Genomic DNA, 19,583 nt, shown 5'->3' with positions numbered 1-19,583 from the left:
CAACACATGATATTCACCAAATACTCTGAGTAATGGCCTTCCAATTGAGATGCAAGATATTCACCAAGTACTATGAGTAATGGCCTTCTAGAACATCAAGTCACATGATGTTCACTAAGTACTTTGTGTAATGGCCCTTCAGAATATCAATTTGCATAGCATTCATAATGTACTCAAAAAAAATATTTATAAGGTATGTGCATATGCATTCTCATAATGCTTACCATATAAACATCCAACATGCAAAGTATAATCTATCATGATCTGCATAGACATCATAAGATATCCATCAGAATAGAGAATTAAGTTATTGTAAGATCATCACCTTTCAATAACTTTTGCAAATACAAGTGAGATCATTTGGAAGTTATCACTTCCTCATGATGTACACAGGGGGCAGGCCCATTAAAATCACATAGTCACAAGGTATATTCACAAATCACAGTCCTCTTGATTGCTACAATTTATTGATTGCTGGAGAATCCATCTTAACATGGTTTACTCCCTCTGAATCAATATGAGCGAGATCTCTGAAGGTCGATTGAATCATATCCTCTATTTGCTCCTTCAAATGAATGTGTTAGACTTCCTCTAAACATCAATCTTTTGAGCTCCTTTTACCTTTGAAGAAGTGTCAGACTCCCTTTGAATCAGATTTCAATCCTCCTTCACCTACAAGGGCATCCTCAAAGGAAAAGATCAAGGCAAATAGCTCTTGTAGTGCGTATTGAAAATATAAATAAGAATGTTAACATTAATTAGGATGTTAGTAATTTAACTCATGTCTATTATTAACAATGAAATAAATGATTGTAACATAACTCTTTATTTTATATTTTCAATAATAGAAGTAAAAGATAACATACTAATCAATCTTTATATTTTGCATTCCCATTATCAATCTCTTTATATTTGACAAATATTATATCAAATTATTAAATATCATTTTGAATGAATGTATATAATTCAAATTTAACTATACATACATACATACATACATATATAGATAGATAGATATACATATATATATTCTTATTATTGCCATATAATAATGTGAAAGAAAGAGAACTTAATATACTTCCTATAATTACCTTAATAAGATCAGTAGGATCGGTGCCTTGGGAAGTGGATAATTTAACTTTGAGTATGTGTCACTTCCCTTAAACATTATCTTTGCTAGTTATAACCCTATTCAATCACTCTTTTCTATGCCCCATGTAGCATTATCGGGTACATTTCTCTTTTCATATTATACTGTCCTAATGGTGGGTCAATCTTCCAACGTGGCAACCAAACTTAAAATGGAACTTCAATACGTTCAAGATTTCATTGTTTCCTTATATTTAATTGAGCTCATGCTTTGATTTCCATCCTGACGTGTCGTATATTTAAGGGAAGGGTTAAACATATCTTGAGTTGTAGCTATGACGGGCCGAGCACCTATGTGTCACTCTTGTTCAATTTGTTATTTTATTCATTTTCTTTCTCAACAAGTGTTGTTTTGAGTCTCTGTTCGTTGATCATTGTGTTTTTGCAAACTGCCAATATTCTTTTGATACATACAAAAAATTTCTAACTCCAATATTCTTTCTACACACCAAAACTCTCGACTTTGATAAGTTATGACCACAAACCACTTTTTGGAATTTATGTCCCAAACCAACTCATGGTAACAGGTATTTCTCAAACTTTAGTGGATGCCTCTCATGATGATCCATGCTTGATACAAGTAGGATATCATTAGCCACGAACCAAATTAAAACATACACAGGTTTCTCAATACAATATTTGCACAACACTGAGTCATGAGGAAGAGCCCAAAAACTGCCTACAGAAAGGATTCTCTCCAAGATGCCAATTTTGAGAGATACTCAAATACTCCTTCCTGACACTCTGAAACACAAGGAACTCGACATCCATGTAGAACAGAGATGTAGATGGTTTGATACAAACTTTTCTAAACACAAATACAAGGTATCACACAACTGCGAGCCAACTTCACAATTAGAAATTCTTTGAACACATGAATTCTTAATATGGTTGTTGTAGTAGTTAAAGGCTAGGATTCCCACACTTAGCATTCTTCATGACACATAAACCATCTAAAGTCATTTCATACCTTCAAGACATAGTAACTCAGGGACACGTCCCCTTGCTTTTTGTCCCACGCATTGGGGACTTGGGGACTTCGTTCCCTCGTCCCCATTGGTGCCACTAGATTCCACCACCTTCGCCGAGGATGGGGGGATGTCCTAGTGTTAACTATTTGCTGATTTTACTATTTATGTTTGATGTTCCAATTCAATGCAATGTTCAAGTATTTACTCTTTTACATCTTTATATCTTAGATTGTGATAAGTCTTTTCATAAGTAGCATTTTAAGTACCATATGCATCATATATGCAACCGTGTCGATCCCCCCACCGTCCCCAAATTAAGGCTTCTCTCCTTATCTCGAAAACTTGTCCCCCTGTCCCTTAGGGTGGTGTAACTATGCTCTAAGAAGGCTTCATTTGAAACACCACCTGTGTAAATTAATTTCATTGACATGTAGCATTTATTGAAGTTTTGAAAATAAGAATTTAACCCATTTCAAGTAATTCTGGAGATAAACTATTCATGGAAGCAGTTACCAAATCATTATTGGAAACTAATTAGTTTCTTAGATAATCCACCTGCTTCATTTCTCTTGACACCCACAATAATACTCAACTCAATCCTTTAATAGCTGCTAGGGCCTGTAGTCCACCCTGCAAGCAGGCCATAAGCTTTGGCATCTCCATGAAGTCGAAATCTTCCTATGTCATTATCCTTCACCTTGTATTCCCTCCCCATCATAGTCTTCTCAACAACTAGCACCATTGCCAAAAGCAAGGGAAGACGAAGGGAAAAAAAAGGAGAAATTTGAAACCATAGCTTTGATACCATGTTAAGTTTTAGGATCGCAGAAAGTGTAGTGGCACTGCCTATCCAAGGTATGTGTTTTCCAATTGGCAGCAACCTCTTATTTATATTGATAATAAATCAAGAGGAGACATGTCGTTTCATTAAAATGATAACAACATAATTATATATATAATTTATTATTTAATTAACTACATAGACAAATATATATATATATATATATATATATATATATATATATATAACTTCAATTTAGTTTCAAAGTTTATCCAACTGAAGCAACCAAACATCAACAAAGTTGAATTTAGAGAGGAAAATTTTGTTTGACATTGCCTACTCCCATGCTACTTCTTGACATTGCAAACTTTTGACCCAACTTTCCTAGTTGTGTCATCAATGGTGTGCGTTGATGTCATAGACAATCGCGTCATGTTGCAGGTTTTTCTCATCAGTGTCGCTTCTAGCATTTCATCTAGTTTCCCGCATTTTTTGTTGCTGATTAACCATTGCTTTTTGCCAATTAATGACCTGATAAATCGCAAAAGAAGTCGAAAGTTATTGAACAAAAAATCTGAATTTTTTGGGGAATAAATCATTGCACATGCTAACTCACAATTAATCATGTGATTTGAGAAATCATTGTCTATTATCTAATGGTTTTGCCTTTTCACATGCAAAGTAGTCTTGAAGTTCCATAGAAGCATAAATCATTTTGGGGATAAATCGGTAAACCAAAGGAACATCATTTTTTGAAAAACTCTGTAAAAAACTGCAAAATATTGGGAAAAATTGGATTTATCTAAAATTTGTGAAAATTTAAAGAAAAGCAGTCAAAAACTACTATTTTGTTAATGAAAGGACATTTCTATAACATAAATGATAAAGAACTTACATAAGAATTCAGAGTGCTTGTACAACCTCCTCTTGATATATTTTAAACTAGGACTCGAAGTTTTAACAGTATAAATTTCAATCAAGCTATGATTTGAAGTAGCACCAAAATATGATGTGAGATTTCTTATTTTTCAAAGCTTGAATGAAGTTTTCTTTGCAAAATATTGTCAAGAAAAGAAAACTATCGTATTCATGTGAGTATAATTCATTTGTGGTTATTGCTATTAGGATTCATGTGTGAAGTTTTTCAAATCAAACGCATTAACCCAAGTCTCATGAGAATGAATGGAATATTAATACTTAGCACTCATTACATCTAGGGGATGCTCACAAAGGTGAAGCATCGAGACTTGTTAGAGATCATCCATGTACTTTTTCACCATAAGTGCACCTACCCATGAAGTTGCCTCCAAGGTTAAGTCCACTTGCTTACATCCCATTTGCGAAACCTTAGCAAGTGTCGTGCCTTACGAACCATTCACTTGAAAGCCCCTTAAGATCATCAATTGATGAGTAGAGGATATTTTCCGCACAAAGTTTGATTGTGGTATTGCTATCATGATTCATTTGTATAGTTTTTGAATCAAACTCGTTGACCCAAGTTTCATGAGTAGTTGTTCACAAGAACCCTTTTCTCATGACACTGAATGGAGCACTCAACTCTCATTGTATCTAGGTGATGCTCATAGAAGTGAAGCAGTGAGACTTCTCAGATGTCAACCATCCCAGTACTACTCCCGCTTAAGCTCACTTAACCATGGAGTTTCCTCTAAGGTAAGACCCTTTTTTCTTGCAATGTCATTTACAAAACCTTTAGCACGTGTTGTGTCTTATGAACCATTCATTAGAAATCCTCTTAAGCACATCGATTGACAAGCAAGAGCTATTTTCCATAGCAAGTCAAATTATGATATTGCAATAAAGATTCATCTGTGTAGTTTTTGAGTCAAACTCATTCACCCAAGTTTCATGAGTCACTAGTGTTTCACAAGAATCCAACCCTTATGAGAATGAATGAAACACTTAGCAATCATTGCATCTAGGTGATGCTCACAAAGGCGAAACACTGAGACTTTTTGAAAGGTCCTGCATCCTAGTACAAGTCCAACTCAAGCACACACACGTAACCATAGAGTTTCCTCCAAGGTTAATCCCACTTTACTCACAACCCCATTTGCAAAACCATTAGTAAATTTTGTGCCTTATGAACCATTGATTACAAAGCCCCTTAATCTCATCAATTGATAAGTAGGAGAATTCAGTTTTTGGAATTGTCTCCAGTGCCTTTTTATTATATATACTTGATAAACAATTGTATGCAAAGTTGGCCTCATATATAAATGTGAAGTGATACATATACATGTATATACCAAAACAATTTTATATATGTTGAACTTAGAGATTGAATTACATGAACTATTTAATTTAATTTTGAGTAAAGTTATAAATATCTAGCATTATGATTAATCATCAAAACTTATATGTCATAAATGGAAAGCCTAAAATAATTATAATGATTATTGTAGGATTCTTTGTTTTCTCCAGATAAATTAGGCAAAACTTTGTTACCTTGCTCTGTTAGATCATATTGGAAGATATAAATAAGGAAGCTTTGTTACAGTCTTATTTTATTTCATATTGCGACAATGTTAATATTTGAAATTTATACAAAAAAAATTAATGTTAAAGAAAAATAGTATCAATCAAACTATACAATATATATTCAATGTAGAAATAGAGGAAATTTTGTTTGTCATTGCCTACTCCTATTCTACTTCTTGACTTTGCAACATTTATGGACTTTTTAAAACTTTTGACATAATTAAAATTTTGAAACTACTTTATAATATTAATTATAAAACTATAATGGTTTTTTGCTTCTTTAAAGGACAATTAATAATAGTGCTTAGTAGTTATAATTTTAATATTAATCATAAAGTTGATCTCATCAAAGTTCATGAGGCAAGGTGTGCAAATAACTCAAATCATATTGAAACTATGATTTAAAACAAATTCACTAGCTACTTCAACACTATCTCACATGCCCTTGACAATTTAGGATGATGAGACCCTTTCAAATTTAGTGGATGGTCACCATTACTCCTTCCACTTCACCGATTACAAGTTTGTAAATGTTGAAAAGAGAACTACATGCGCAAAATTGCAATTTGTTTCCAAATTCCAAGTCGATTCCTCATTGACTTCACTTTTATCCTAGAATAAAACCTATTTTTGAGTGATTCATTAATTTATTGAATTTTTTTGTAGGCTTTCATAGGCTTTTGCAATGATTTTTCTATTTTTATAATTTTTAGGGATTTTATTATGATTTTAATGTGGTTTAAATGCATGTTGCCCTATTTTCAGTTCATCCCTTTTTGCTTTAGGTTTGAGTCAAATCAAAGTATCAATGTCTTAGAGTCTGAGTCTAGAATGCCCATAGGATGGCCTATGTTCTCATCATTCCTTTGAGCTAACCTAATGTGGGAAATCATGCTAGCAATGCACTAGTCCAAGGCTAGGTGATTAGGTTTTGGAGGGTTTGTTATGCATTCCTCTGATAAGAAGAAGGTTTGGATATCTTAATGATTCATCTTTCCCTATTCTTAATCATGTTGAAGACAAGGATTCATATTATGTTACAATTTTCATGTAAGTCAGTGCAAATGATCCAGTTCAGGATGTAGAGAAAGTAGTCTATGCCGAAGAAAACAGTCAAAACCCTTTGAAATCAAAATATGAAGTTAAGAGAATGTGCGTCGTTGATTTAGTTCGTAGATGGTTCAGATGCAATCATAACAAGTTACGTGGGCTAGTAAAAAGTCAATGGATAAAAAGAATACATGCAATTGGTTGTCGAAAAGTCAACCGCTTGCCTGTCACGTGGGCCTTTCTTTTGGTTTTAAGCTATGCTTTGAAGCTTCGCAAGATTGTAGGATCATGAGATCATTAGATCTTAAAGAGTTAGGCTGGAGGATACCCTAATTGTAAGATCGGGAAAGAAAAGAGAAAGAGATACAATGCTACGAAAGATCGTTAGATCGCAAGTGAAGAAGATTGAAGTTAAGAAGTTACAATAATCATAAGATCTATGGTCGTGAGATCAGAGACCTTCGATTTTGAAGTTAGATGCTACAAGAGAATAGTAAGATTGTATTATCTTCAGATCATAAGTAGTAAAAGTTGAAATGCAGGGGATTGTAAGATCGCGAAAGCAAACAATGGAAGTCTCTGAGGTTGCAACAAAGGGGAGATAATTGTCAGTTGTAGGATCATATGGTTGTAAGATTATAAGACATAAAGTGGAAAGGGTTTTTCAAGTTGCAAAGCCGCGAGAGCTAGTCATCGCATCATTTCATCGAGTGAAGGTATCGAATGAATGATCATTGCAAAGTTGTGACATGAAAGAGAAGATACAATTCAATCGTTAGATCTCAGTAGATCAATGCTTAGCGTTTCCCCGCTTTTCAAAGATGCGTAAAGGATAGCCAATGCAGGAAAACGCGATGCTGACACGTATACGCAGAGGGACCCACGGAGATCACAAAGGAAAAATGAAGAAGCCTGCTATGTTTTGATCATGACCATTGATTTCAGATCAACGATGAGAATTCAAAATGGAAGTGACCATTGGAATATGAATTATATGGAATTGGCGCCAAACAGCAAATTATGAAAAAATGAAGATTTTTTTACAGGATTTTTTGAAGCTGCATGAAGATAAATAGTCATTGTGTGTTTCCAAAAGTATCATGAATTCAGAATCATCGATAGAGAAGATTGCCACATGTTTATACCTTGCTGCAAATAAGATATTTTCATGTTTTACCCTTATTTTCTTTTTAATATGTGACTGTTGCTCTACCAGAACTGAGGGATGACATAGAACTATAAATATAATTTCTTCTGATAATACAAAGGTCAACAAACTTGATGGTGAATTGGCTCTGTAATTCCATTTACCTAATTTGCTTTTCATGTTTTGTTGCCCATAGATTCGTTCTACATTGAGAGTTGAAGGAGAATTATATGTGATTTTGTGACAACCATGTGGATTCCATTTCACTGTGGTAATTACAGTATAGGTGATTCCATTTTCTTTTTCATATGTGATTCTATTTCTCCTCTCACTTATTTCATGGTATCTTAAATAGTTTCAATGGGAATTGCAGGATATATGTGGGTGAAGCTATTAGTAACTTGTTGGATTCCATTTCATTCAAGATTGATAGTTAAAGCAATTCCATTTGCCCCTATGTGCATCTCTTCTTCCTTTCCTCTTTTGAATTTAAATAATTAATTTGCATTCAGAATAGGAGTAAAAGTCAGAGATTTTCAAGATAACCTGCTATAGCCATTCCATTGGGTGTGATAGGTTGTTTAAAATCCATTTTGCCTGAATTGTTTGTGTCTACAAACAATTTGGTTAGCCTCTACTGCTCTCAGGTTAAGAGCTTATTCTTTCAACACTTATGATGTAAGAGAAACATATTCATTGTATATCATTGCAAATCTTAAGGAATTTGTACCTTGTGATTCAGAGGGCAGTGATAGAAAACATACAACTGATCCATTTGTTGGTAACATCCTCTTGTCTCTCCAAAACATTGGGTATTAAAAGAGTCAGGTTATAAAATCTAATAGGAGAACAAACTATTAACTAACAATTTTTGGCGACTCTACTAGGGAGAATTCAAATAAAAGCTCTGGAGATTTTTCCTTCATATTAATTTGCACTCTGATTCCACATATATTTTGAGTTGCAAGAAAGGTCTTGTGGAAATCAGGTGTTTGCCACCAGAGCTTGATACCAGTTTTACAGCCTCAACCTGCTAGAAAGAAGAAAGCTAATTCAAAGTTGAAGATTGGTAAAGTTTCCTTGATCATAGTGGTTAAGGTAAACTGAAAACACCATTTTCTAAAACATTGGATACACCCTAGATTCCAAGTATACCAGGAGTTCCAAGGAAAGAGGAAGAATTGACCCAATATACGAGGAACTTAAGAAGGCTGACTTCCCTATTCTAGAAGATATTTGCAGAAGAGGAAGAAAACGTGCAAGGGAATCTATAGCCAAACAACTCCAAGATACTCACTTGTCTGCAATTGTTCCTACTAGAACAAAGATAAGCCAATATTCTTCTCCTCCTATTACTAAGACTTCTATTCCTCCTATTTTTGATGCTTTGTTGTTAATTGGTACAACACTCCCTGTTACTATTACTTTCCAAACAAATCAAAACATTATACCGGCAGCTATGGCAGTTCCTTGGGGAAATGCAATTGGTCCTCTTGCCCTTGCAGCTAATAATGATTTGCCAAGAGTATCAAGGAAGAACTTCCCAAGATTTAATGGGATGGTACCATCTCTACAAAACAACACCTAAGTGCTTTGCATAAAGCCTATGGTGTGGTAAATCCTCAATCAGGATGTTTGTAGATACCCTTGTAGACAATGCTGCTGATTGGTTCCAAGATTTATCTATAGTATGTATCACAGACTGGAATCATATGAAGCAAAAATTTGAAGAACATTACAAAAGTACAGAGGGTGCACAAGTATTGTTGTTACAATTGGCACAGATAAAGAAAGAACCATCAGTTTCTATGAGAGATTTTAATGCAAAGTTTAATAAACTCATGAAAAGGATACTTATTGCAAGTGCACCAACAAATGATAATAAGAAGACCTTTTACATCAGCTCTATGCCTCCTGATCTGGGATATCAAATTAGAAGAGCAAATGTAGAAAATTTACAAGCTGCCCAGACACTAGCTGTGGAAATGGAAGATGGCATGGTAGCCTCTGTTAAGTGGGAAAGAAAACTTCAATCTGGAGCCATGGTAATACAGCTAGCACTTCAAATAACACAGAGGTCATGCTCGAAAAGTTCTCTAATGAGGTCATTTCCTTGAAGAAACAAATCAATAGGCCTGCTCATTCTTTCCATCAATCTCATCAAGAAAGTTCTAGACATCCAAATAGAGGTAAAACATTGCAAAAACCACCTATTCAACAGAGATTAGCAATTGAAGCTGCTCCAAAGAGACAAAATATGTGTGCTTTCCACTTAAGGGCAGATCATGATGGAGATACATGTGCTGACATGATCAAATATTAGCATATGGTGGACAATAAAGAACAAACAGTTGAATATCCTAAAAGTGAGGATGATCATGCTCCTTGTGTCAACTCTGAAACCTTTTTCTTGGAGTATGAATCACATTCAGAGACAAGAGGTGACTGTTTTGAAACTCTAGATGGACCTTAGCTGATAGTCATGACCAGAGGTAAGAAGAACAGAAATCAATCTCCTCATGCAGTACCTACTAAAAATTATGCACCATCAAACAAAGCAGATAAATCTAGTAGCATGATACCTTCAATTTCACAAAGAGAGCATAAAGGTAAGTCATCTAATTCATTTGACATAATACAATACTGTAAAGAGGTGAGAATTCAAATATCTCCACTAGACTACATGAAGTCTAATCCTGATCAATTGTAAAGATTAGTTGAACATTGTAATAATAAAGATGAAGATCATGTTAATATTAATGCTAATGTTGATCATCATGATACTAGTGGAACTTCTTGACTGATGAAGATTTTGTACTTCCTAAGTTGTTTTAAGAAGAAGAGTCTATTGTCTTGGCTGCCTCTCCAAATCAAAAAGCCAGATCCTTTTTACATTTATTTGTTTATCAATGGAAATAGGTTGAGTAATTGCATCATAGATTCAGGAGCTTCTAATATTGTAATTGGGACCTCCATAGCTAAAGCTTTAGGCCTTCCACTAACTAAAACTTTTGGCCATTGTTACTCAATGGATGCAAAACAAGTACCCTTGCTTGGATAGATAAAAGATGCTCAAGTTGCCCTTGTTGCCTACCCTTCGAAAAGACTAAAACTCACCATTCTAGTGGCAGACATCCTTGCAAGCTATGGAATGCTCCTAAGTAGAAGTTTTTGTAAAGATATGGGGGGAGAGATAAAACTAGATTGGTCTTATGCTACTACCCAAGTGGGAGACAAAAAGGTCAAATTAGAACTAGAAGAAAAGGCAAAGTTCACTGTCCTAAAATCAGATGATCCTAGGTCTCAAATCTTATATCAAGAAATGAAGTTTGGTAATTATATGTTATTTTCTGATACCCCTGACATTCAAGAAGAATCAGAGCAGACTAAAGGTGATCAGTTATGGACTTTGGAATTTGATGGCAGTTGTGCTAATGTTGGTTCAGGTGCAGGAGTAGTGTTGACATCACCTAGTGGAGAAATGACTTGTTTGGCATACAAGTTAGATTTCAAGAATACTAATAATACTACATAATATAAAGCTCCTCTCCTTGGTATAGTTGCAACAAAACAAAAAGGGGTCAAGATACTCAAAGCTCAAGGAGATGCAGAATTGGTGGTGAGACAAGTCAAAAACCAATATGCAGTAAAGAACTCAAGATTGAAAAACCGTCATAAGAAGGTGTGGGATGAAATTGAGAGTTTAGATGCTTTCTCAATTATATTAGTACCAAGGGAATTCAATTCAAGAGCTGATTCTTTGCTAGTCTCTACATCCGTGCTCTTACCACATCTCGACTTTAAAGATTAAACCTATAAAGTAGAAGTTCTACTCAAGCCCAATGTTCTTGATGATGAAGATTCCTGATAGGTGTTTGAAGATGACAAACACACAACAATTCATTGAAGGGGAAGAACCTTTTGCAGGCTTGTATTTTGAAAGAAGCATTAATGCAAGTGGCAATCCTAAATCCAGTGACAGATGACAAAAAGAAAATAGAACTTGATATGATTCAATTGAAAAGTTAAAAAATTCCACCTCATCTAATTTATTTGGAAAAGCTTTTTGATGGGCATGATGCAAACATTAAGAGAGAAAGAGATGAAAAAGAAAAACCTGTGGTGAATATGATGGAATCAATATAGGGACAGAAATCAGTCCAAAAATGATAAACATAAGAAACTGTTGTGCACAAAAAGAGAGGATAGAGATCAAGAAATTACTCATTGAATTTTAAGATGTATTTGCTTGGAGCTATGAAGACCTAAAAATTTTCATTGATGGGAAATTCAAACATGAAATCCCTCTTAAGCCAGAAGCAACACCATTCAAACAGAAACAAAGGAATTATAACCCTATAGTTGAAGGAGCAATTTTCAAAGAGATTGACCAAATGTTGCAGGCTAGGATTATATATCCTATTCATCACTCTACTTGAGTTGATGACATTGTGCTAGTGAGGAAGAAGAATGGAGAGATAATGATTTGTGTGGATTTTAAAAATTTAAATCAAGCTTCTCTCAAAGACAACTTTGCACTTCCCAATATGGATCATCTGTTGCAGACTGTTGCAAGGTTAGAGATGATGTCTATGTTAGATGGCTTTTCAGATTATAACCAGATTCAAGTAGATGAAGCAGATCAATTCAAGACAGCTTTCACTACACCATGGGATACTTTTGCCTATAGTAGGATGCCTTTTGGCTTAATTAATGTAGGTGCAACTTTTCAACGTGGTATGAATATGGTTTTGGTGATTTGAAAGATAGAATCATTGTCATATACCTTGACGATTTGGCATTCTTTTTCAAGAAGAGAAAAGATCATATCAAAGATCTAGAAAATGTGCAACAAAGGTGTAGAAATCATGGTGTCTCACTGAATCCAAGGAAATCAGTATTTTGTGTGATAGAAGGTAAACTGCTTGATCATATTGTATCTCAAGGAGTGAAGATTGATCTAGACAGAGTTAAAGCCATTCAACAATTAAGTTTGCCATGGAGGAAAACAAGAGTAAAATTTTTCTTTGGCCAAGTAAATTTCATATGGAGGTTTGTGCCTGATTTTTTAGAGATAGTTAAGTGAATAGTTGATATCATAGTTTAAAATGCCGGTGATTAATCACAAAAAACACGATATTCCGTAAAACAGCAAGGCGAGTGATATAAATGCCATAAATATTCGCCCCAAAATTCCCAAAAAAATGTAGCGATTTTTAGTCGAAAAATCACCATTATCCACAGGTTTTGGGGTGAAAAAATGTTGAACAGCGTTGACTTTTTGGGTCAAATCTATATTCAAAATTTCCATTCGCGTTTTAGGGTACTTAGGGCTTCTAGTCACTCATCATTTTTTATGTGTTCGAATGACAAATCTCTACACTCAGCCTTCTAGTTACGACTCGTTTTTTCTAGATTTTCAGTTGGAATCATAAGGTATGTTGATGTTCATTGTTTTTTGTAAAATATTATGTAAATCTGATCATAACTTTATGTAAATCCAAATATAATTATATATTATAATTTCATCAATAAATTTTGTTAAAAAATTTATTTATTTGTTTCGATAAAAGATTAAAAATTACAATACATTAATATTAAAATTTTTTAATTTAAAACATTTACATTAAATTTAATTTTTATTAAGTTTTAAATATAGTAAATTTAATGTATTTATTTAAAGTTAAAATAGTAAATAGTAATACAGTAAATTTAAAGTATTTACAATTTTAAAGACAAAAGGAATTTAAGTTTATTGTAATTTAAATTTAAAATATACATTAATATTGTTTTATTTTCATTTTTAAGAATTGATAATTTTTAGTAGGCTAGTAGCAATATATTTTTATAGATAATTATTAAATAATAGATTTATATTATAATATATAATATATTAGTAGATTTATAATAGATTTAAATAGATTTATAATATATTGATAATAGATTTTATACTTTAGTAGATTTATAATAATTGCTAAGAATACTTTAAGAAATTGTATATTTTCAAATGTTCAATAAAAGTGTTGATTTATTGCCAATTTTTTTGCCAAGTTTTTGCCAATTCCAAGTTTCTCCAAAATTTTGGGCCGGCCAAGATATTGCCGATACCGAGTTTTAGACTATGTTTGATATGATGAAAGGTAATAAGACTTTTAAATGGAGTGATATTGGAAAGAGGGCTTTTGAAGACATCAAAGGTGCTATTGCCAAGGCTCCTGTTCTTGTTGATCCAGATTACACTAAAGAATTCATTATATATTGTTATGCATCAAAACATACCATGTTAGCCATATTAATGCAAGAAAATAAAGAAGGAATACAAGCCCCAATTGCTTTTATGATTATGCCATTGAAAAATCAAGAATTGATATACTCACAAATGGAGAAACATGCGTATGTAGTGGTGAGAGTACTTAAAAATTCTAGATTTTATATTTTGCATTCTCATTCAGTGATATATGTGCCAGATTCTTGTAGTTAGAAGCATTTTGACACAACAAGAGGTTGGTCGCAATAATAGAGGAGCTTGGATAGCAAAGGTTCAAGAGTATGATATTGAGATCAAGCCAACTAAACTTGTAAGAGGAAATGCACTTTGCAAAGTTTTAGCAGAAGACCAACAAGTTGGTGAGGAAGAGACTCCAAAGGTTCTTATGGTAAGCCTTCAGGATCCTTGGTTTTCAAATATTGCATACTTTCTGACATATGGTGAATGCCCTGATGAATTGACTACTAAGCAAAGGAGGGACCTAAAAACAAAGGCCTTAAAGTATGTAATTCATGATGATGTCTTGTACCAGAAAGCTATCGATGGTACATTTTTAAGATGTGTTGATAAGGAGCAGCAGGTGAATCTATTAACATCTTTTCATGATGAGGCATGTGGAGAACACTTCTCTTCTATTGTCACTGCATTCAAAATTTTCAGACAATGTTATTATTGGCTTGGTATGTTTAAGGATGCATATAAGTGGGTTGCTAATTGTGAGAAATGTAAGATATTTACTGGTAAACCTCAGCTAGCTGCCCTGCCTCTTAGGCCAGTAGTGATTGAAGCTCCCTTTCATCAATGGGGTTTGGATTTTATAGGTCCAATTAATCCTCCTTCTAGTTGACATTCTTATATACTGACCGCCACAAATTATTTCAGTAAATGGGTAGAAGCCAAGCCAACAAAGAAGACTTCATCAGAAGTGGTATGTGAGTTTCACAAAGAACATATATTGGTCAGATTTGGAGTTCTTGTGAAATTGATAATGGATAACTGTTACATCCCAAATTTTGACCTAATTTTAAATTTGTTCATAGTAGTTAGATTAAACGGATTTTTCTTTCATAATCATGTGAAGTAGGTAGTTATTTATACCCGATGTATTAACAGTTTAAGGAAGATGATCGTTCTCCATTATTTGTCATGTGATGTTTAGTAGTTACTTGATTTTGGAATTATAGTTAATAATTAAATTCTTTTAAATGTCAATATGAAAATTATTGTGGAACTTTTTTTTATTGTGGAAATGTTGCAAGGGTGATTGTAGGAGAAGATGAAGGGGGGAAGCATTGCTAAATGGGATCAACAGAATGGGATACTAACTTAGTCCAATCATCAGGATGGCAGGTATGACCTTAAATTGCCTTGGTAAGGACCTAGTGACTTGAACTTTAGGATACAATTGAAGGATCTGCATGAGCTATTAAGTAAACATTTTAAAACTTAAAATAATTTAATTAAAATATAATACATACCACAAAAGATTTTGATTCACCCTTCCATCACATAATTATAATAAATACCTATGTACATACACATAGATATAAGAATAAAATGACACCATAATATTATTATTTATTTTATAATAGTATGATGTCACCCCATAATTATATCTACGTGCATGTAGATAGATATAACCATAATTATTTTTGATATATAACTTTCAAATCTTTTTCCATCTCTATTATTATTATTTCATTTTCTTACTTGAAATCGATTGTAACACTTGCCATATTTATTTTGGCATTCAAGAGCCAAGACATTTCTTTTATGTTACAGCTTCTTGGAAGCCAAAGAAACGCATTATCTTTTTATTTAAGAAGTCGAGAGAGAGGCGGAAGACATAATTTTTTTCAAGCATCCGACATATATTTCGAGGCACCCAACTTCTATATTTTCCAAGCATTCGACTTCCATTTACCACCCGATACCTCTGCAAATACCATCTGATATATCTCTGCATCTATTGCCAATCTCTTTTTCTGCCTTGTAATAATCTTCGTGCTGAAAACATGATATATTTTGTACTGGTTCTTGCATTTGAAGATCATTTTGAGGAAGAGCCGAATCACAACGTCCAGCTAGACACCTATCTTCCAGATTATATCAGGTTGTGGTCAATCATGTTCCAGGCATTGTTAAATATTTCTTTATCAAATGTTACTGAAATCTGATTACTATAACAGTATACTGTAGTTATACTCATCATAAGTATTATAGGTTAGTTCCTCTTAAGAAAAAGAGTTACTTATGATGTAATGAAATCATGATTTAAATATACCATTTGGAAGTCAAAATCAATGATATTTCTACAAGTCTTAAAGAACATATTCTTTCAAGTCACAGATTGTGATAAGTTGGAAACATATAATATTCATCAATGTAACGAGACTTGGACTTGGCTCGGACTCGGCAAGGGTAACTTGACTCGTGACCCGACTCGGCGGTGACTCGGCAAAGTGAAAAAACTTTGAAATTTTGAGTTTTTTAGGATTTAAAGGACATTCCATGTACCCATTATTGAATAAAGCTTAAAGACACAATAACATCATTAAATAGAAGATAATTTGATCATAATGCACATGTCACATACTTAAAGTTAAAAACTTAAAACTTAAAACTCAAACATCGATTACATAAGTACAATACTACAAAGTTACAAACTTACAAAGGTAAATTGGTAAAAGTAAATACTATATTACTAGTAATAAAAGTCAAACTAAGATAAATCCATGCAAACCATCAAAATATATATTTATTATCATTTATGCATTATGAAATCCAACACATCAAGATTCAATAGTCATCATCAAATTCAAATGTTCCAAATGCTGATCATATATTAAGTTAAATTGTTAAACAAAAAGTTAAAACAAGACTATAAGTCTACAGCTATGGCTCCTAGTCGGAGTCATCATCATCCTCATCCTCAGGCTCATCCTCATCGTCATCCTCATCATCATCGTCATCGTCATCCTCATCCCCAACCTCAGCCTCAACCTCATGCTCAAGCTCAGTATGATCTATAAAATGCCTCTTAGTAAGGCGTCTAAGGTAGGTCCTGGATGTCTTAGTAGCCATAGCATCAGCTCGTGAGGTGCCTCTAGGATCAATTGTACTCTTTGCCTCTGGCTCTGCCAATATTTGTGAGGTGCCACTAGGAACAACTGGAGCTCTCTGGTCCTCTGCTGCCATAGCCACAGCCTCAGCCTGACCCTCTCTATCTGCCTGGTCAAGCCACTATAGGTCCTCATCATCAAAGACAGGATCAGTAGCCTCAGTGATCCAATCAGACTCTGGATCAACCTCCTCTAGAGTAATCGGAGAGGTGTTACTATCCAAAATCTCCCTGATCCTAATGCACAAGTTGTAGTGCACAAAGACTAGACTATTCATTTTCTGCACAAACAACCTGTTACGCCTCTTCGAGTGGATGTGCCCAAACATGCTCCAGTTGCGCTCACATCCAGAAGCACTACTTGGTTGGCTCAAAATGCGGATGGCGATTTGCTGAAGGTTTTTGGTTGAAGGCCCAAACATTTGCTACCATCTATTTGAATTTTGAAAAAAGGAAAACAAAAAAATATTAGTCTCATTTCAAAATTTGAACTTTAAGTTTAACGCTAGAAATTTAGAAACTAGATTGTATAAGGCTTAAGCTGCAATCTTTACGTGGCTGCAATTTTGTACGACCTTTGCAAATTTGACTTGAAAAAATGGGCCCTGATGCATTATTATAGGCATCCATCTCAAGCAATATATCTGTGGGATTAGGGGACATCTTCGATATCACTGTGTATAGGCCACTAAGAACCTCCTCATCTGCTTTGAAATCATCACAGAAACGGTATGCCGGATTGAGGTAATAGGCTGCTGCATGGATGGGCTTATGAAGCTGATTTTGCCATCTCCTATCAATTATGTCCCAAATAGGGCCATAGTTTTCCTCAACTCCTACATATTTGGCTTTAATAGTCTCCTTGACCCTATCCATGCCCTCATAAATGTAGCCCATAGAGGGCTTCTCGCCATCAGCAACTCGTAGGAAGGCTACAAGGGGCTCGGTGATTTACAAAACAATTAAACAAAAAAACAATTTAGTTAATGATGAAACTTTGCAAAGTTGCACAATGAAAATAAAACAAAAATATGTATGAGACAAATTAATTTATAAAATTTTAAGACTTAAGCTTTTAAAATTTAAAATTTAAATTTTAAATTACCTCCACAATCTTTGAACATGGCTCCCAAAAATCGTCATCATCATAAATGCATTTTGTTGCATCTATCCTTGCAGGGCTGTTCGTAAAGGAGGAGGAACTCCATTCTGGACCAACAAACATGCACCGCAACTCTAACCTTGAACTTAGCAAGGATTTTAATGTGATAAAGTTAGAGGCAAATCTTGTGATACCAGGACGAGCCAACTCCTTTTCCTTCGTGTATTTCCTCATAGTGCTGAGGACCAAGGCATGATTATAGATGAACTTACAAAGATTTTTGGCCTTGGTAACACATGATTTCACCCATACAAGCTTGCCAATATCCTCTAACATGAGGTCGATGCAATGGGCCACACATGGAGTCCAAAAGATTTTTGGGTGTCTCTCCATCAATAGTTTTCCTGCAGCAATTTTAAATTAGTTAGTAAACAATGAAAATTTTTGATGTATTAAAAAACTTTTAATTTTCAAAATTTAATGAAAGTAGAACTTAGAAAGTTAGAAGTTAAAATTTTACCTGCAGCAACATAATTAGCTGCATTATCTGTCACCACTTGGACAACATTGTCTTCCCCCACCTCCCTTATGACCTCAATAGTCTCACATAAGAATTTTGCATTTTTCACACATGAGGAAGCATCTTTGGACCTCAAAAACATGGTGGATCCTGAAAGTGAAAATTAAACAAAATAATTATCATTCAAGAATCAATACTCAATAAAACAAAAAATTTTTGTTATTCAATAATAGTATACATTAAATTTTAGACATCAAGAAGTAGAGCATGATGAATTACCTCCGCTCCTCCGCTAGAAACAAGAAAATTTAGGAGGGTTTTGGACCTCCTATCTATCCATCCGTCATGATGGTACACCCCTTTTGGCCCCAAATCTTTTTGTGGTCCTCTAACTCAAGTTTCATCTCCTCAACCATATCTAGCAAGAGGGGGCCACTCAACTCATCTTCAGTGGGGGCTTTGAACCTCGCACCACAGATGGAAACTGCATCAATCATCCCCTGCCAATAAGGAGTCCTATTACATTTATAAAAACATTTTAATTAGCATATTTCAAATTTTCAACATCAAGTTAAAAGTATAAAATTGAATATAAATTTTAAAACTTAAAACGTAAAACAATCAAATATAAATGAAGTTGAAAATTTGAAGTACCTGGCTGCTATAAATGGAATGTCACAGAAAAACCAAAACTTGCAAATTGCTCTTACTCCAGCTTCATGTATCTCCCTATTCTAGCCCATGCTCTCAAGTGAGGGTTGTGCACTACGAGTGGTATGCGGTACAAAAAAGTTGTCCAACTTACTAGATTTTCTGACTCTATGACGAAGAAGAGCAGCACTACTAGAAGGGGCAGCAGCAGTAGCATCACTAGAAGTGCAAAGAATAGATGTAAAAGAAGCACGAGCAACAGAAGCACTAGGACGATAGGGGGGACGGGAAGAACCTTCTTCAACACAGCCTACTGACTCAGAA

The 19,583-nt window shown here is 34.2% G+C and overlaps 2 protein-coding genes across 11 annotated transcripts in view; one reads left to right on the top strand and one right to left on the bottom strand.

Annotated features, from left to right (window-relative positions):
- The window catches only part of LOC149552570 (Pseudouridine synthase family protein), a 249,888-nt gene that overhangs the window by 212,913 nt on the left and 17,392 nt on the right, over positions 1-19,583 (top strand). The window contains exon 14 of one of the 10 annotated variants that reach the window (XR_016352955.1): positions 15,125-15,215. The exons of 6 other annotated variants lie outside the window; for them this stretch is intronic. Coding sequence is in view for 1 of the 4 variants with exons in the window: in XM_089788165.1 (XP_089644291.1) it covers positions 15,136-15,195 (60 nt within the window). In the remaining 3 variants the exon portion in view is untranslated. Of the gene's footprint in view, positions 1-15,124; positions 15,216-19,583 lie in introns of those variants that run through there. 3 more of the 10 variants (XR_016352957.1, XR_016352958.1, XM_089788165.1) reach the window with 3 other exon arrangements.
- LOC149552571 (uncharacterized) lies at positions 18,083-18,750 on the bottom strand. Its single transcript, XM_089788171.1, has 2 exons — positions 18,609-18,750; positions 18,083-18,492 (listed from the first exon to the last, which is right to left on the bottom strand). The coding sequence occupies exons 1-2, from the start codon at positions 18,748-18,750 to the stop codon at positions 18,083-18,085; spliced, it is 552 nt and encodes a 183-aa protein (XP_089644297.1).

This window comes from Cupressus sempervirens, chromosome 6 (assembly GCF_028749045.1).
Source record: "Cupressus sempervirens isolate cs-2001-9-10 chromosome 6, ASM2874904v1, whole genome shotgun sequence".
Classification (NCBI taxonomy): Eukaryota; Viridiplantae; Streptophyta; class Pinopsida; order Cupressales; family Cupressaceae; genus Cupressus; species Cupressus sempervirens.
The sequence above is the reverse complement of the archived record's forward strand: the minus strand, read 5'-3'. Positions and strand labels throughout refer to the sequence as shown.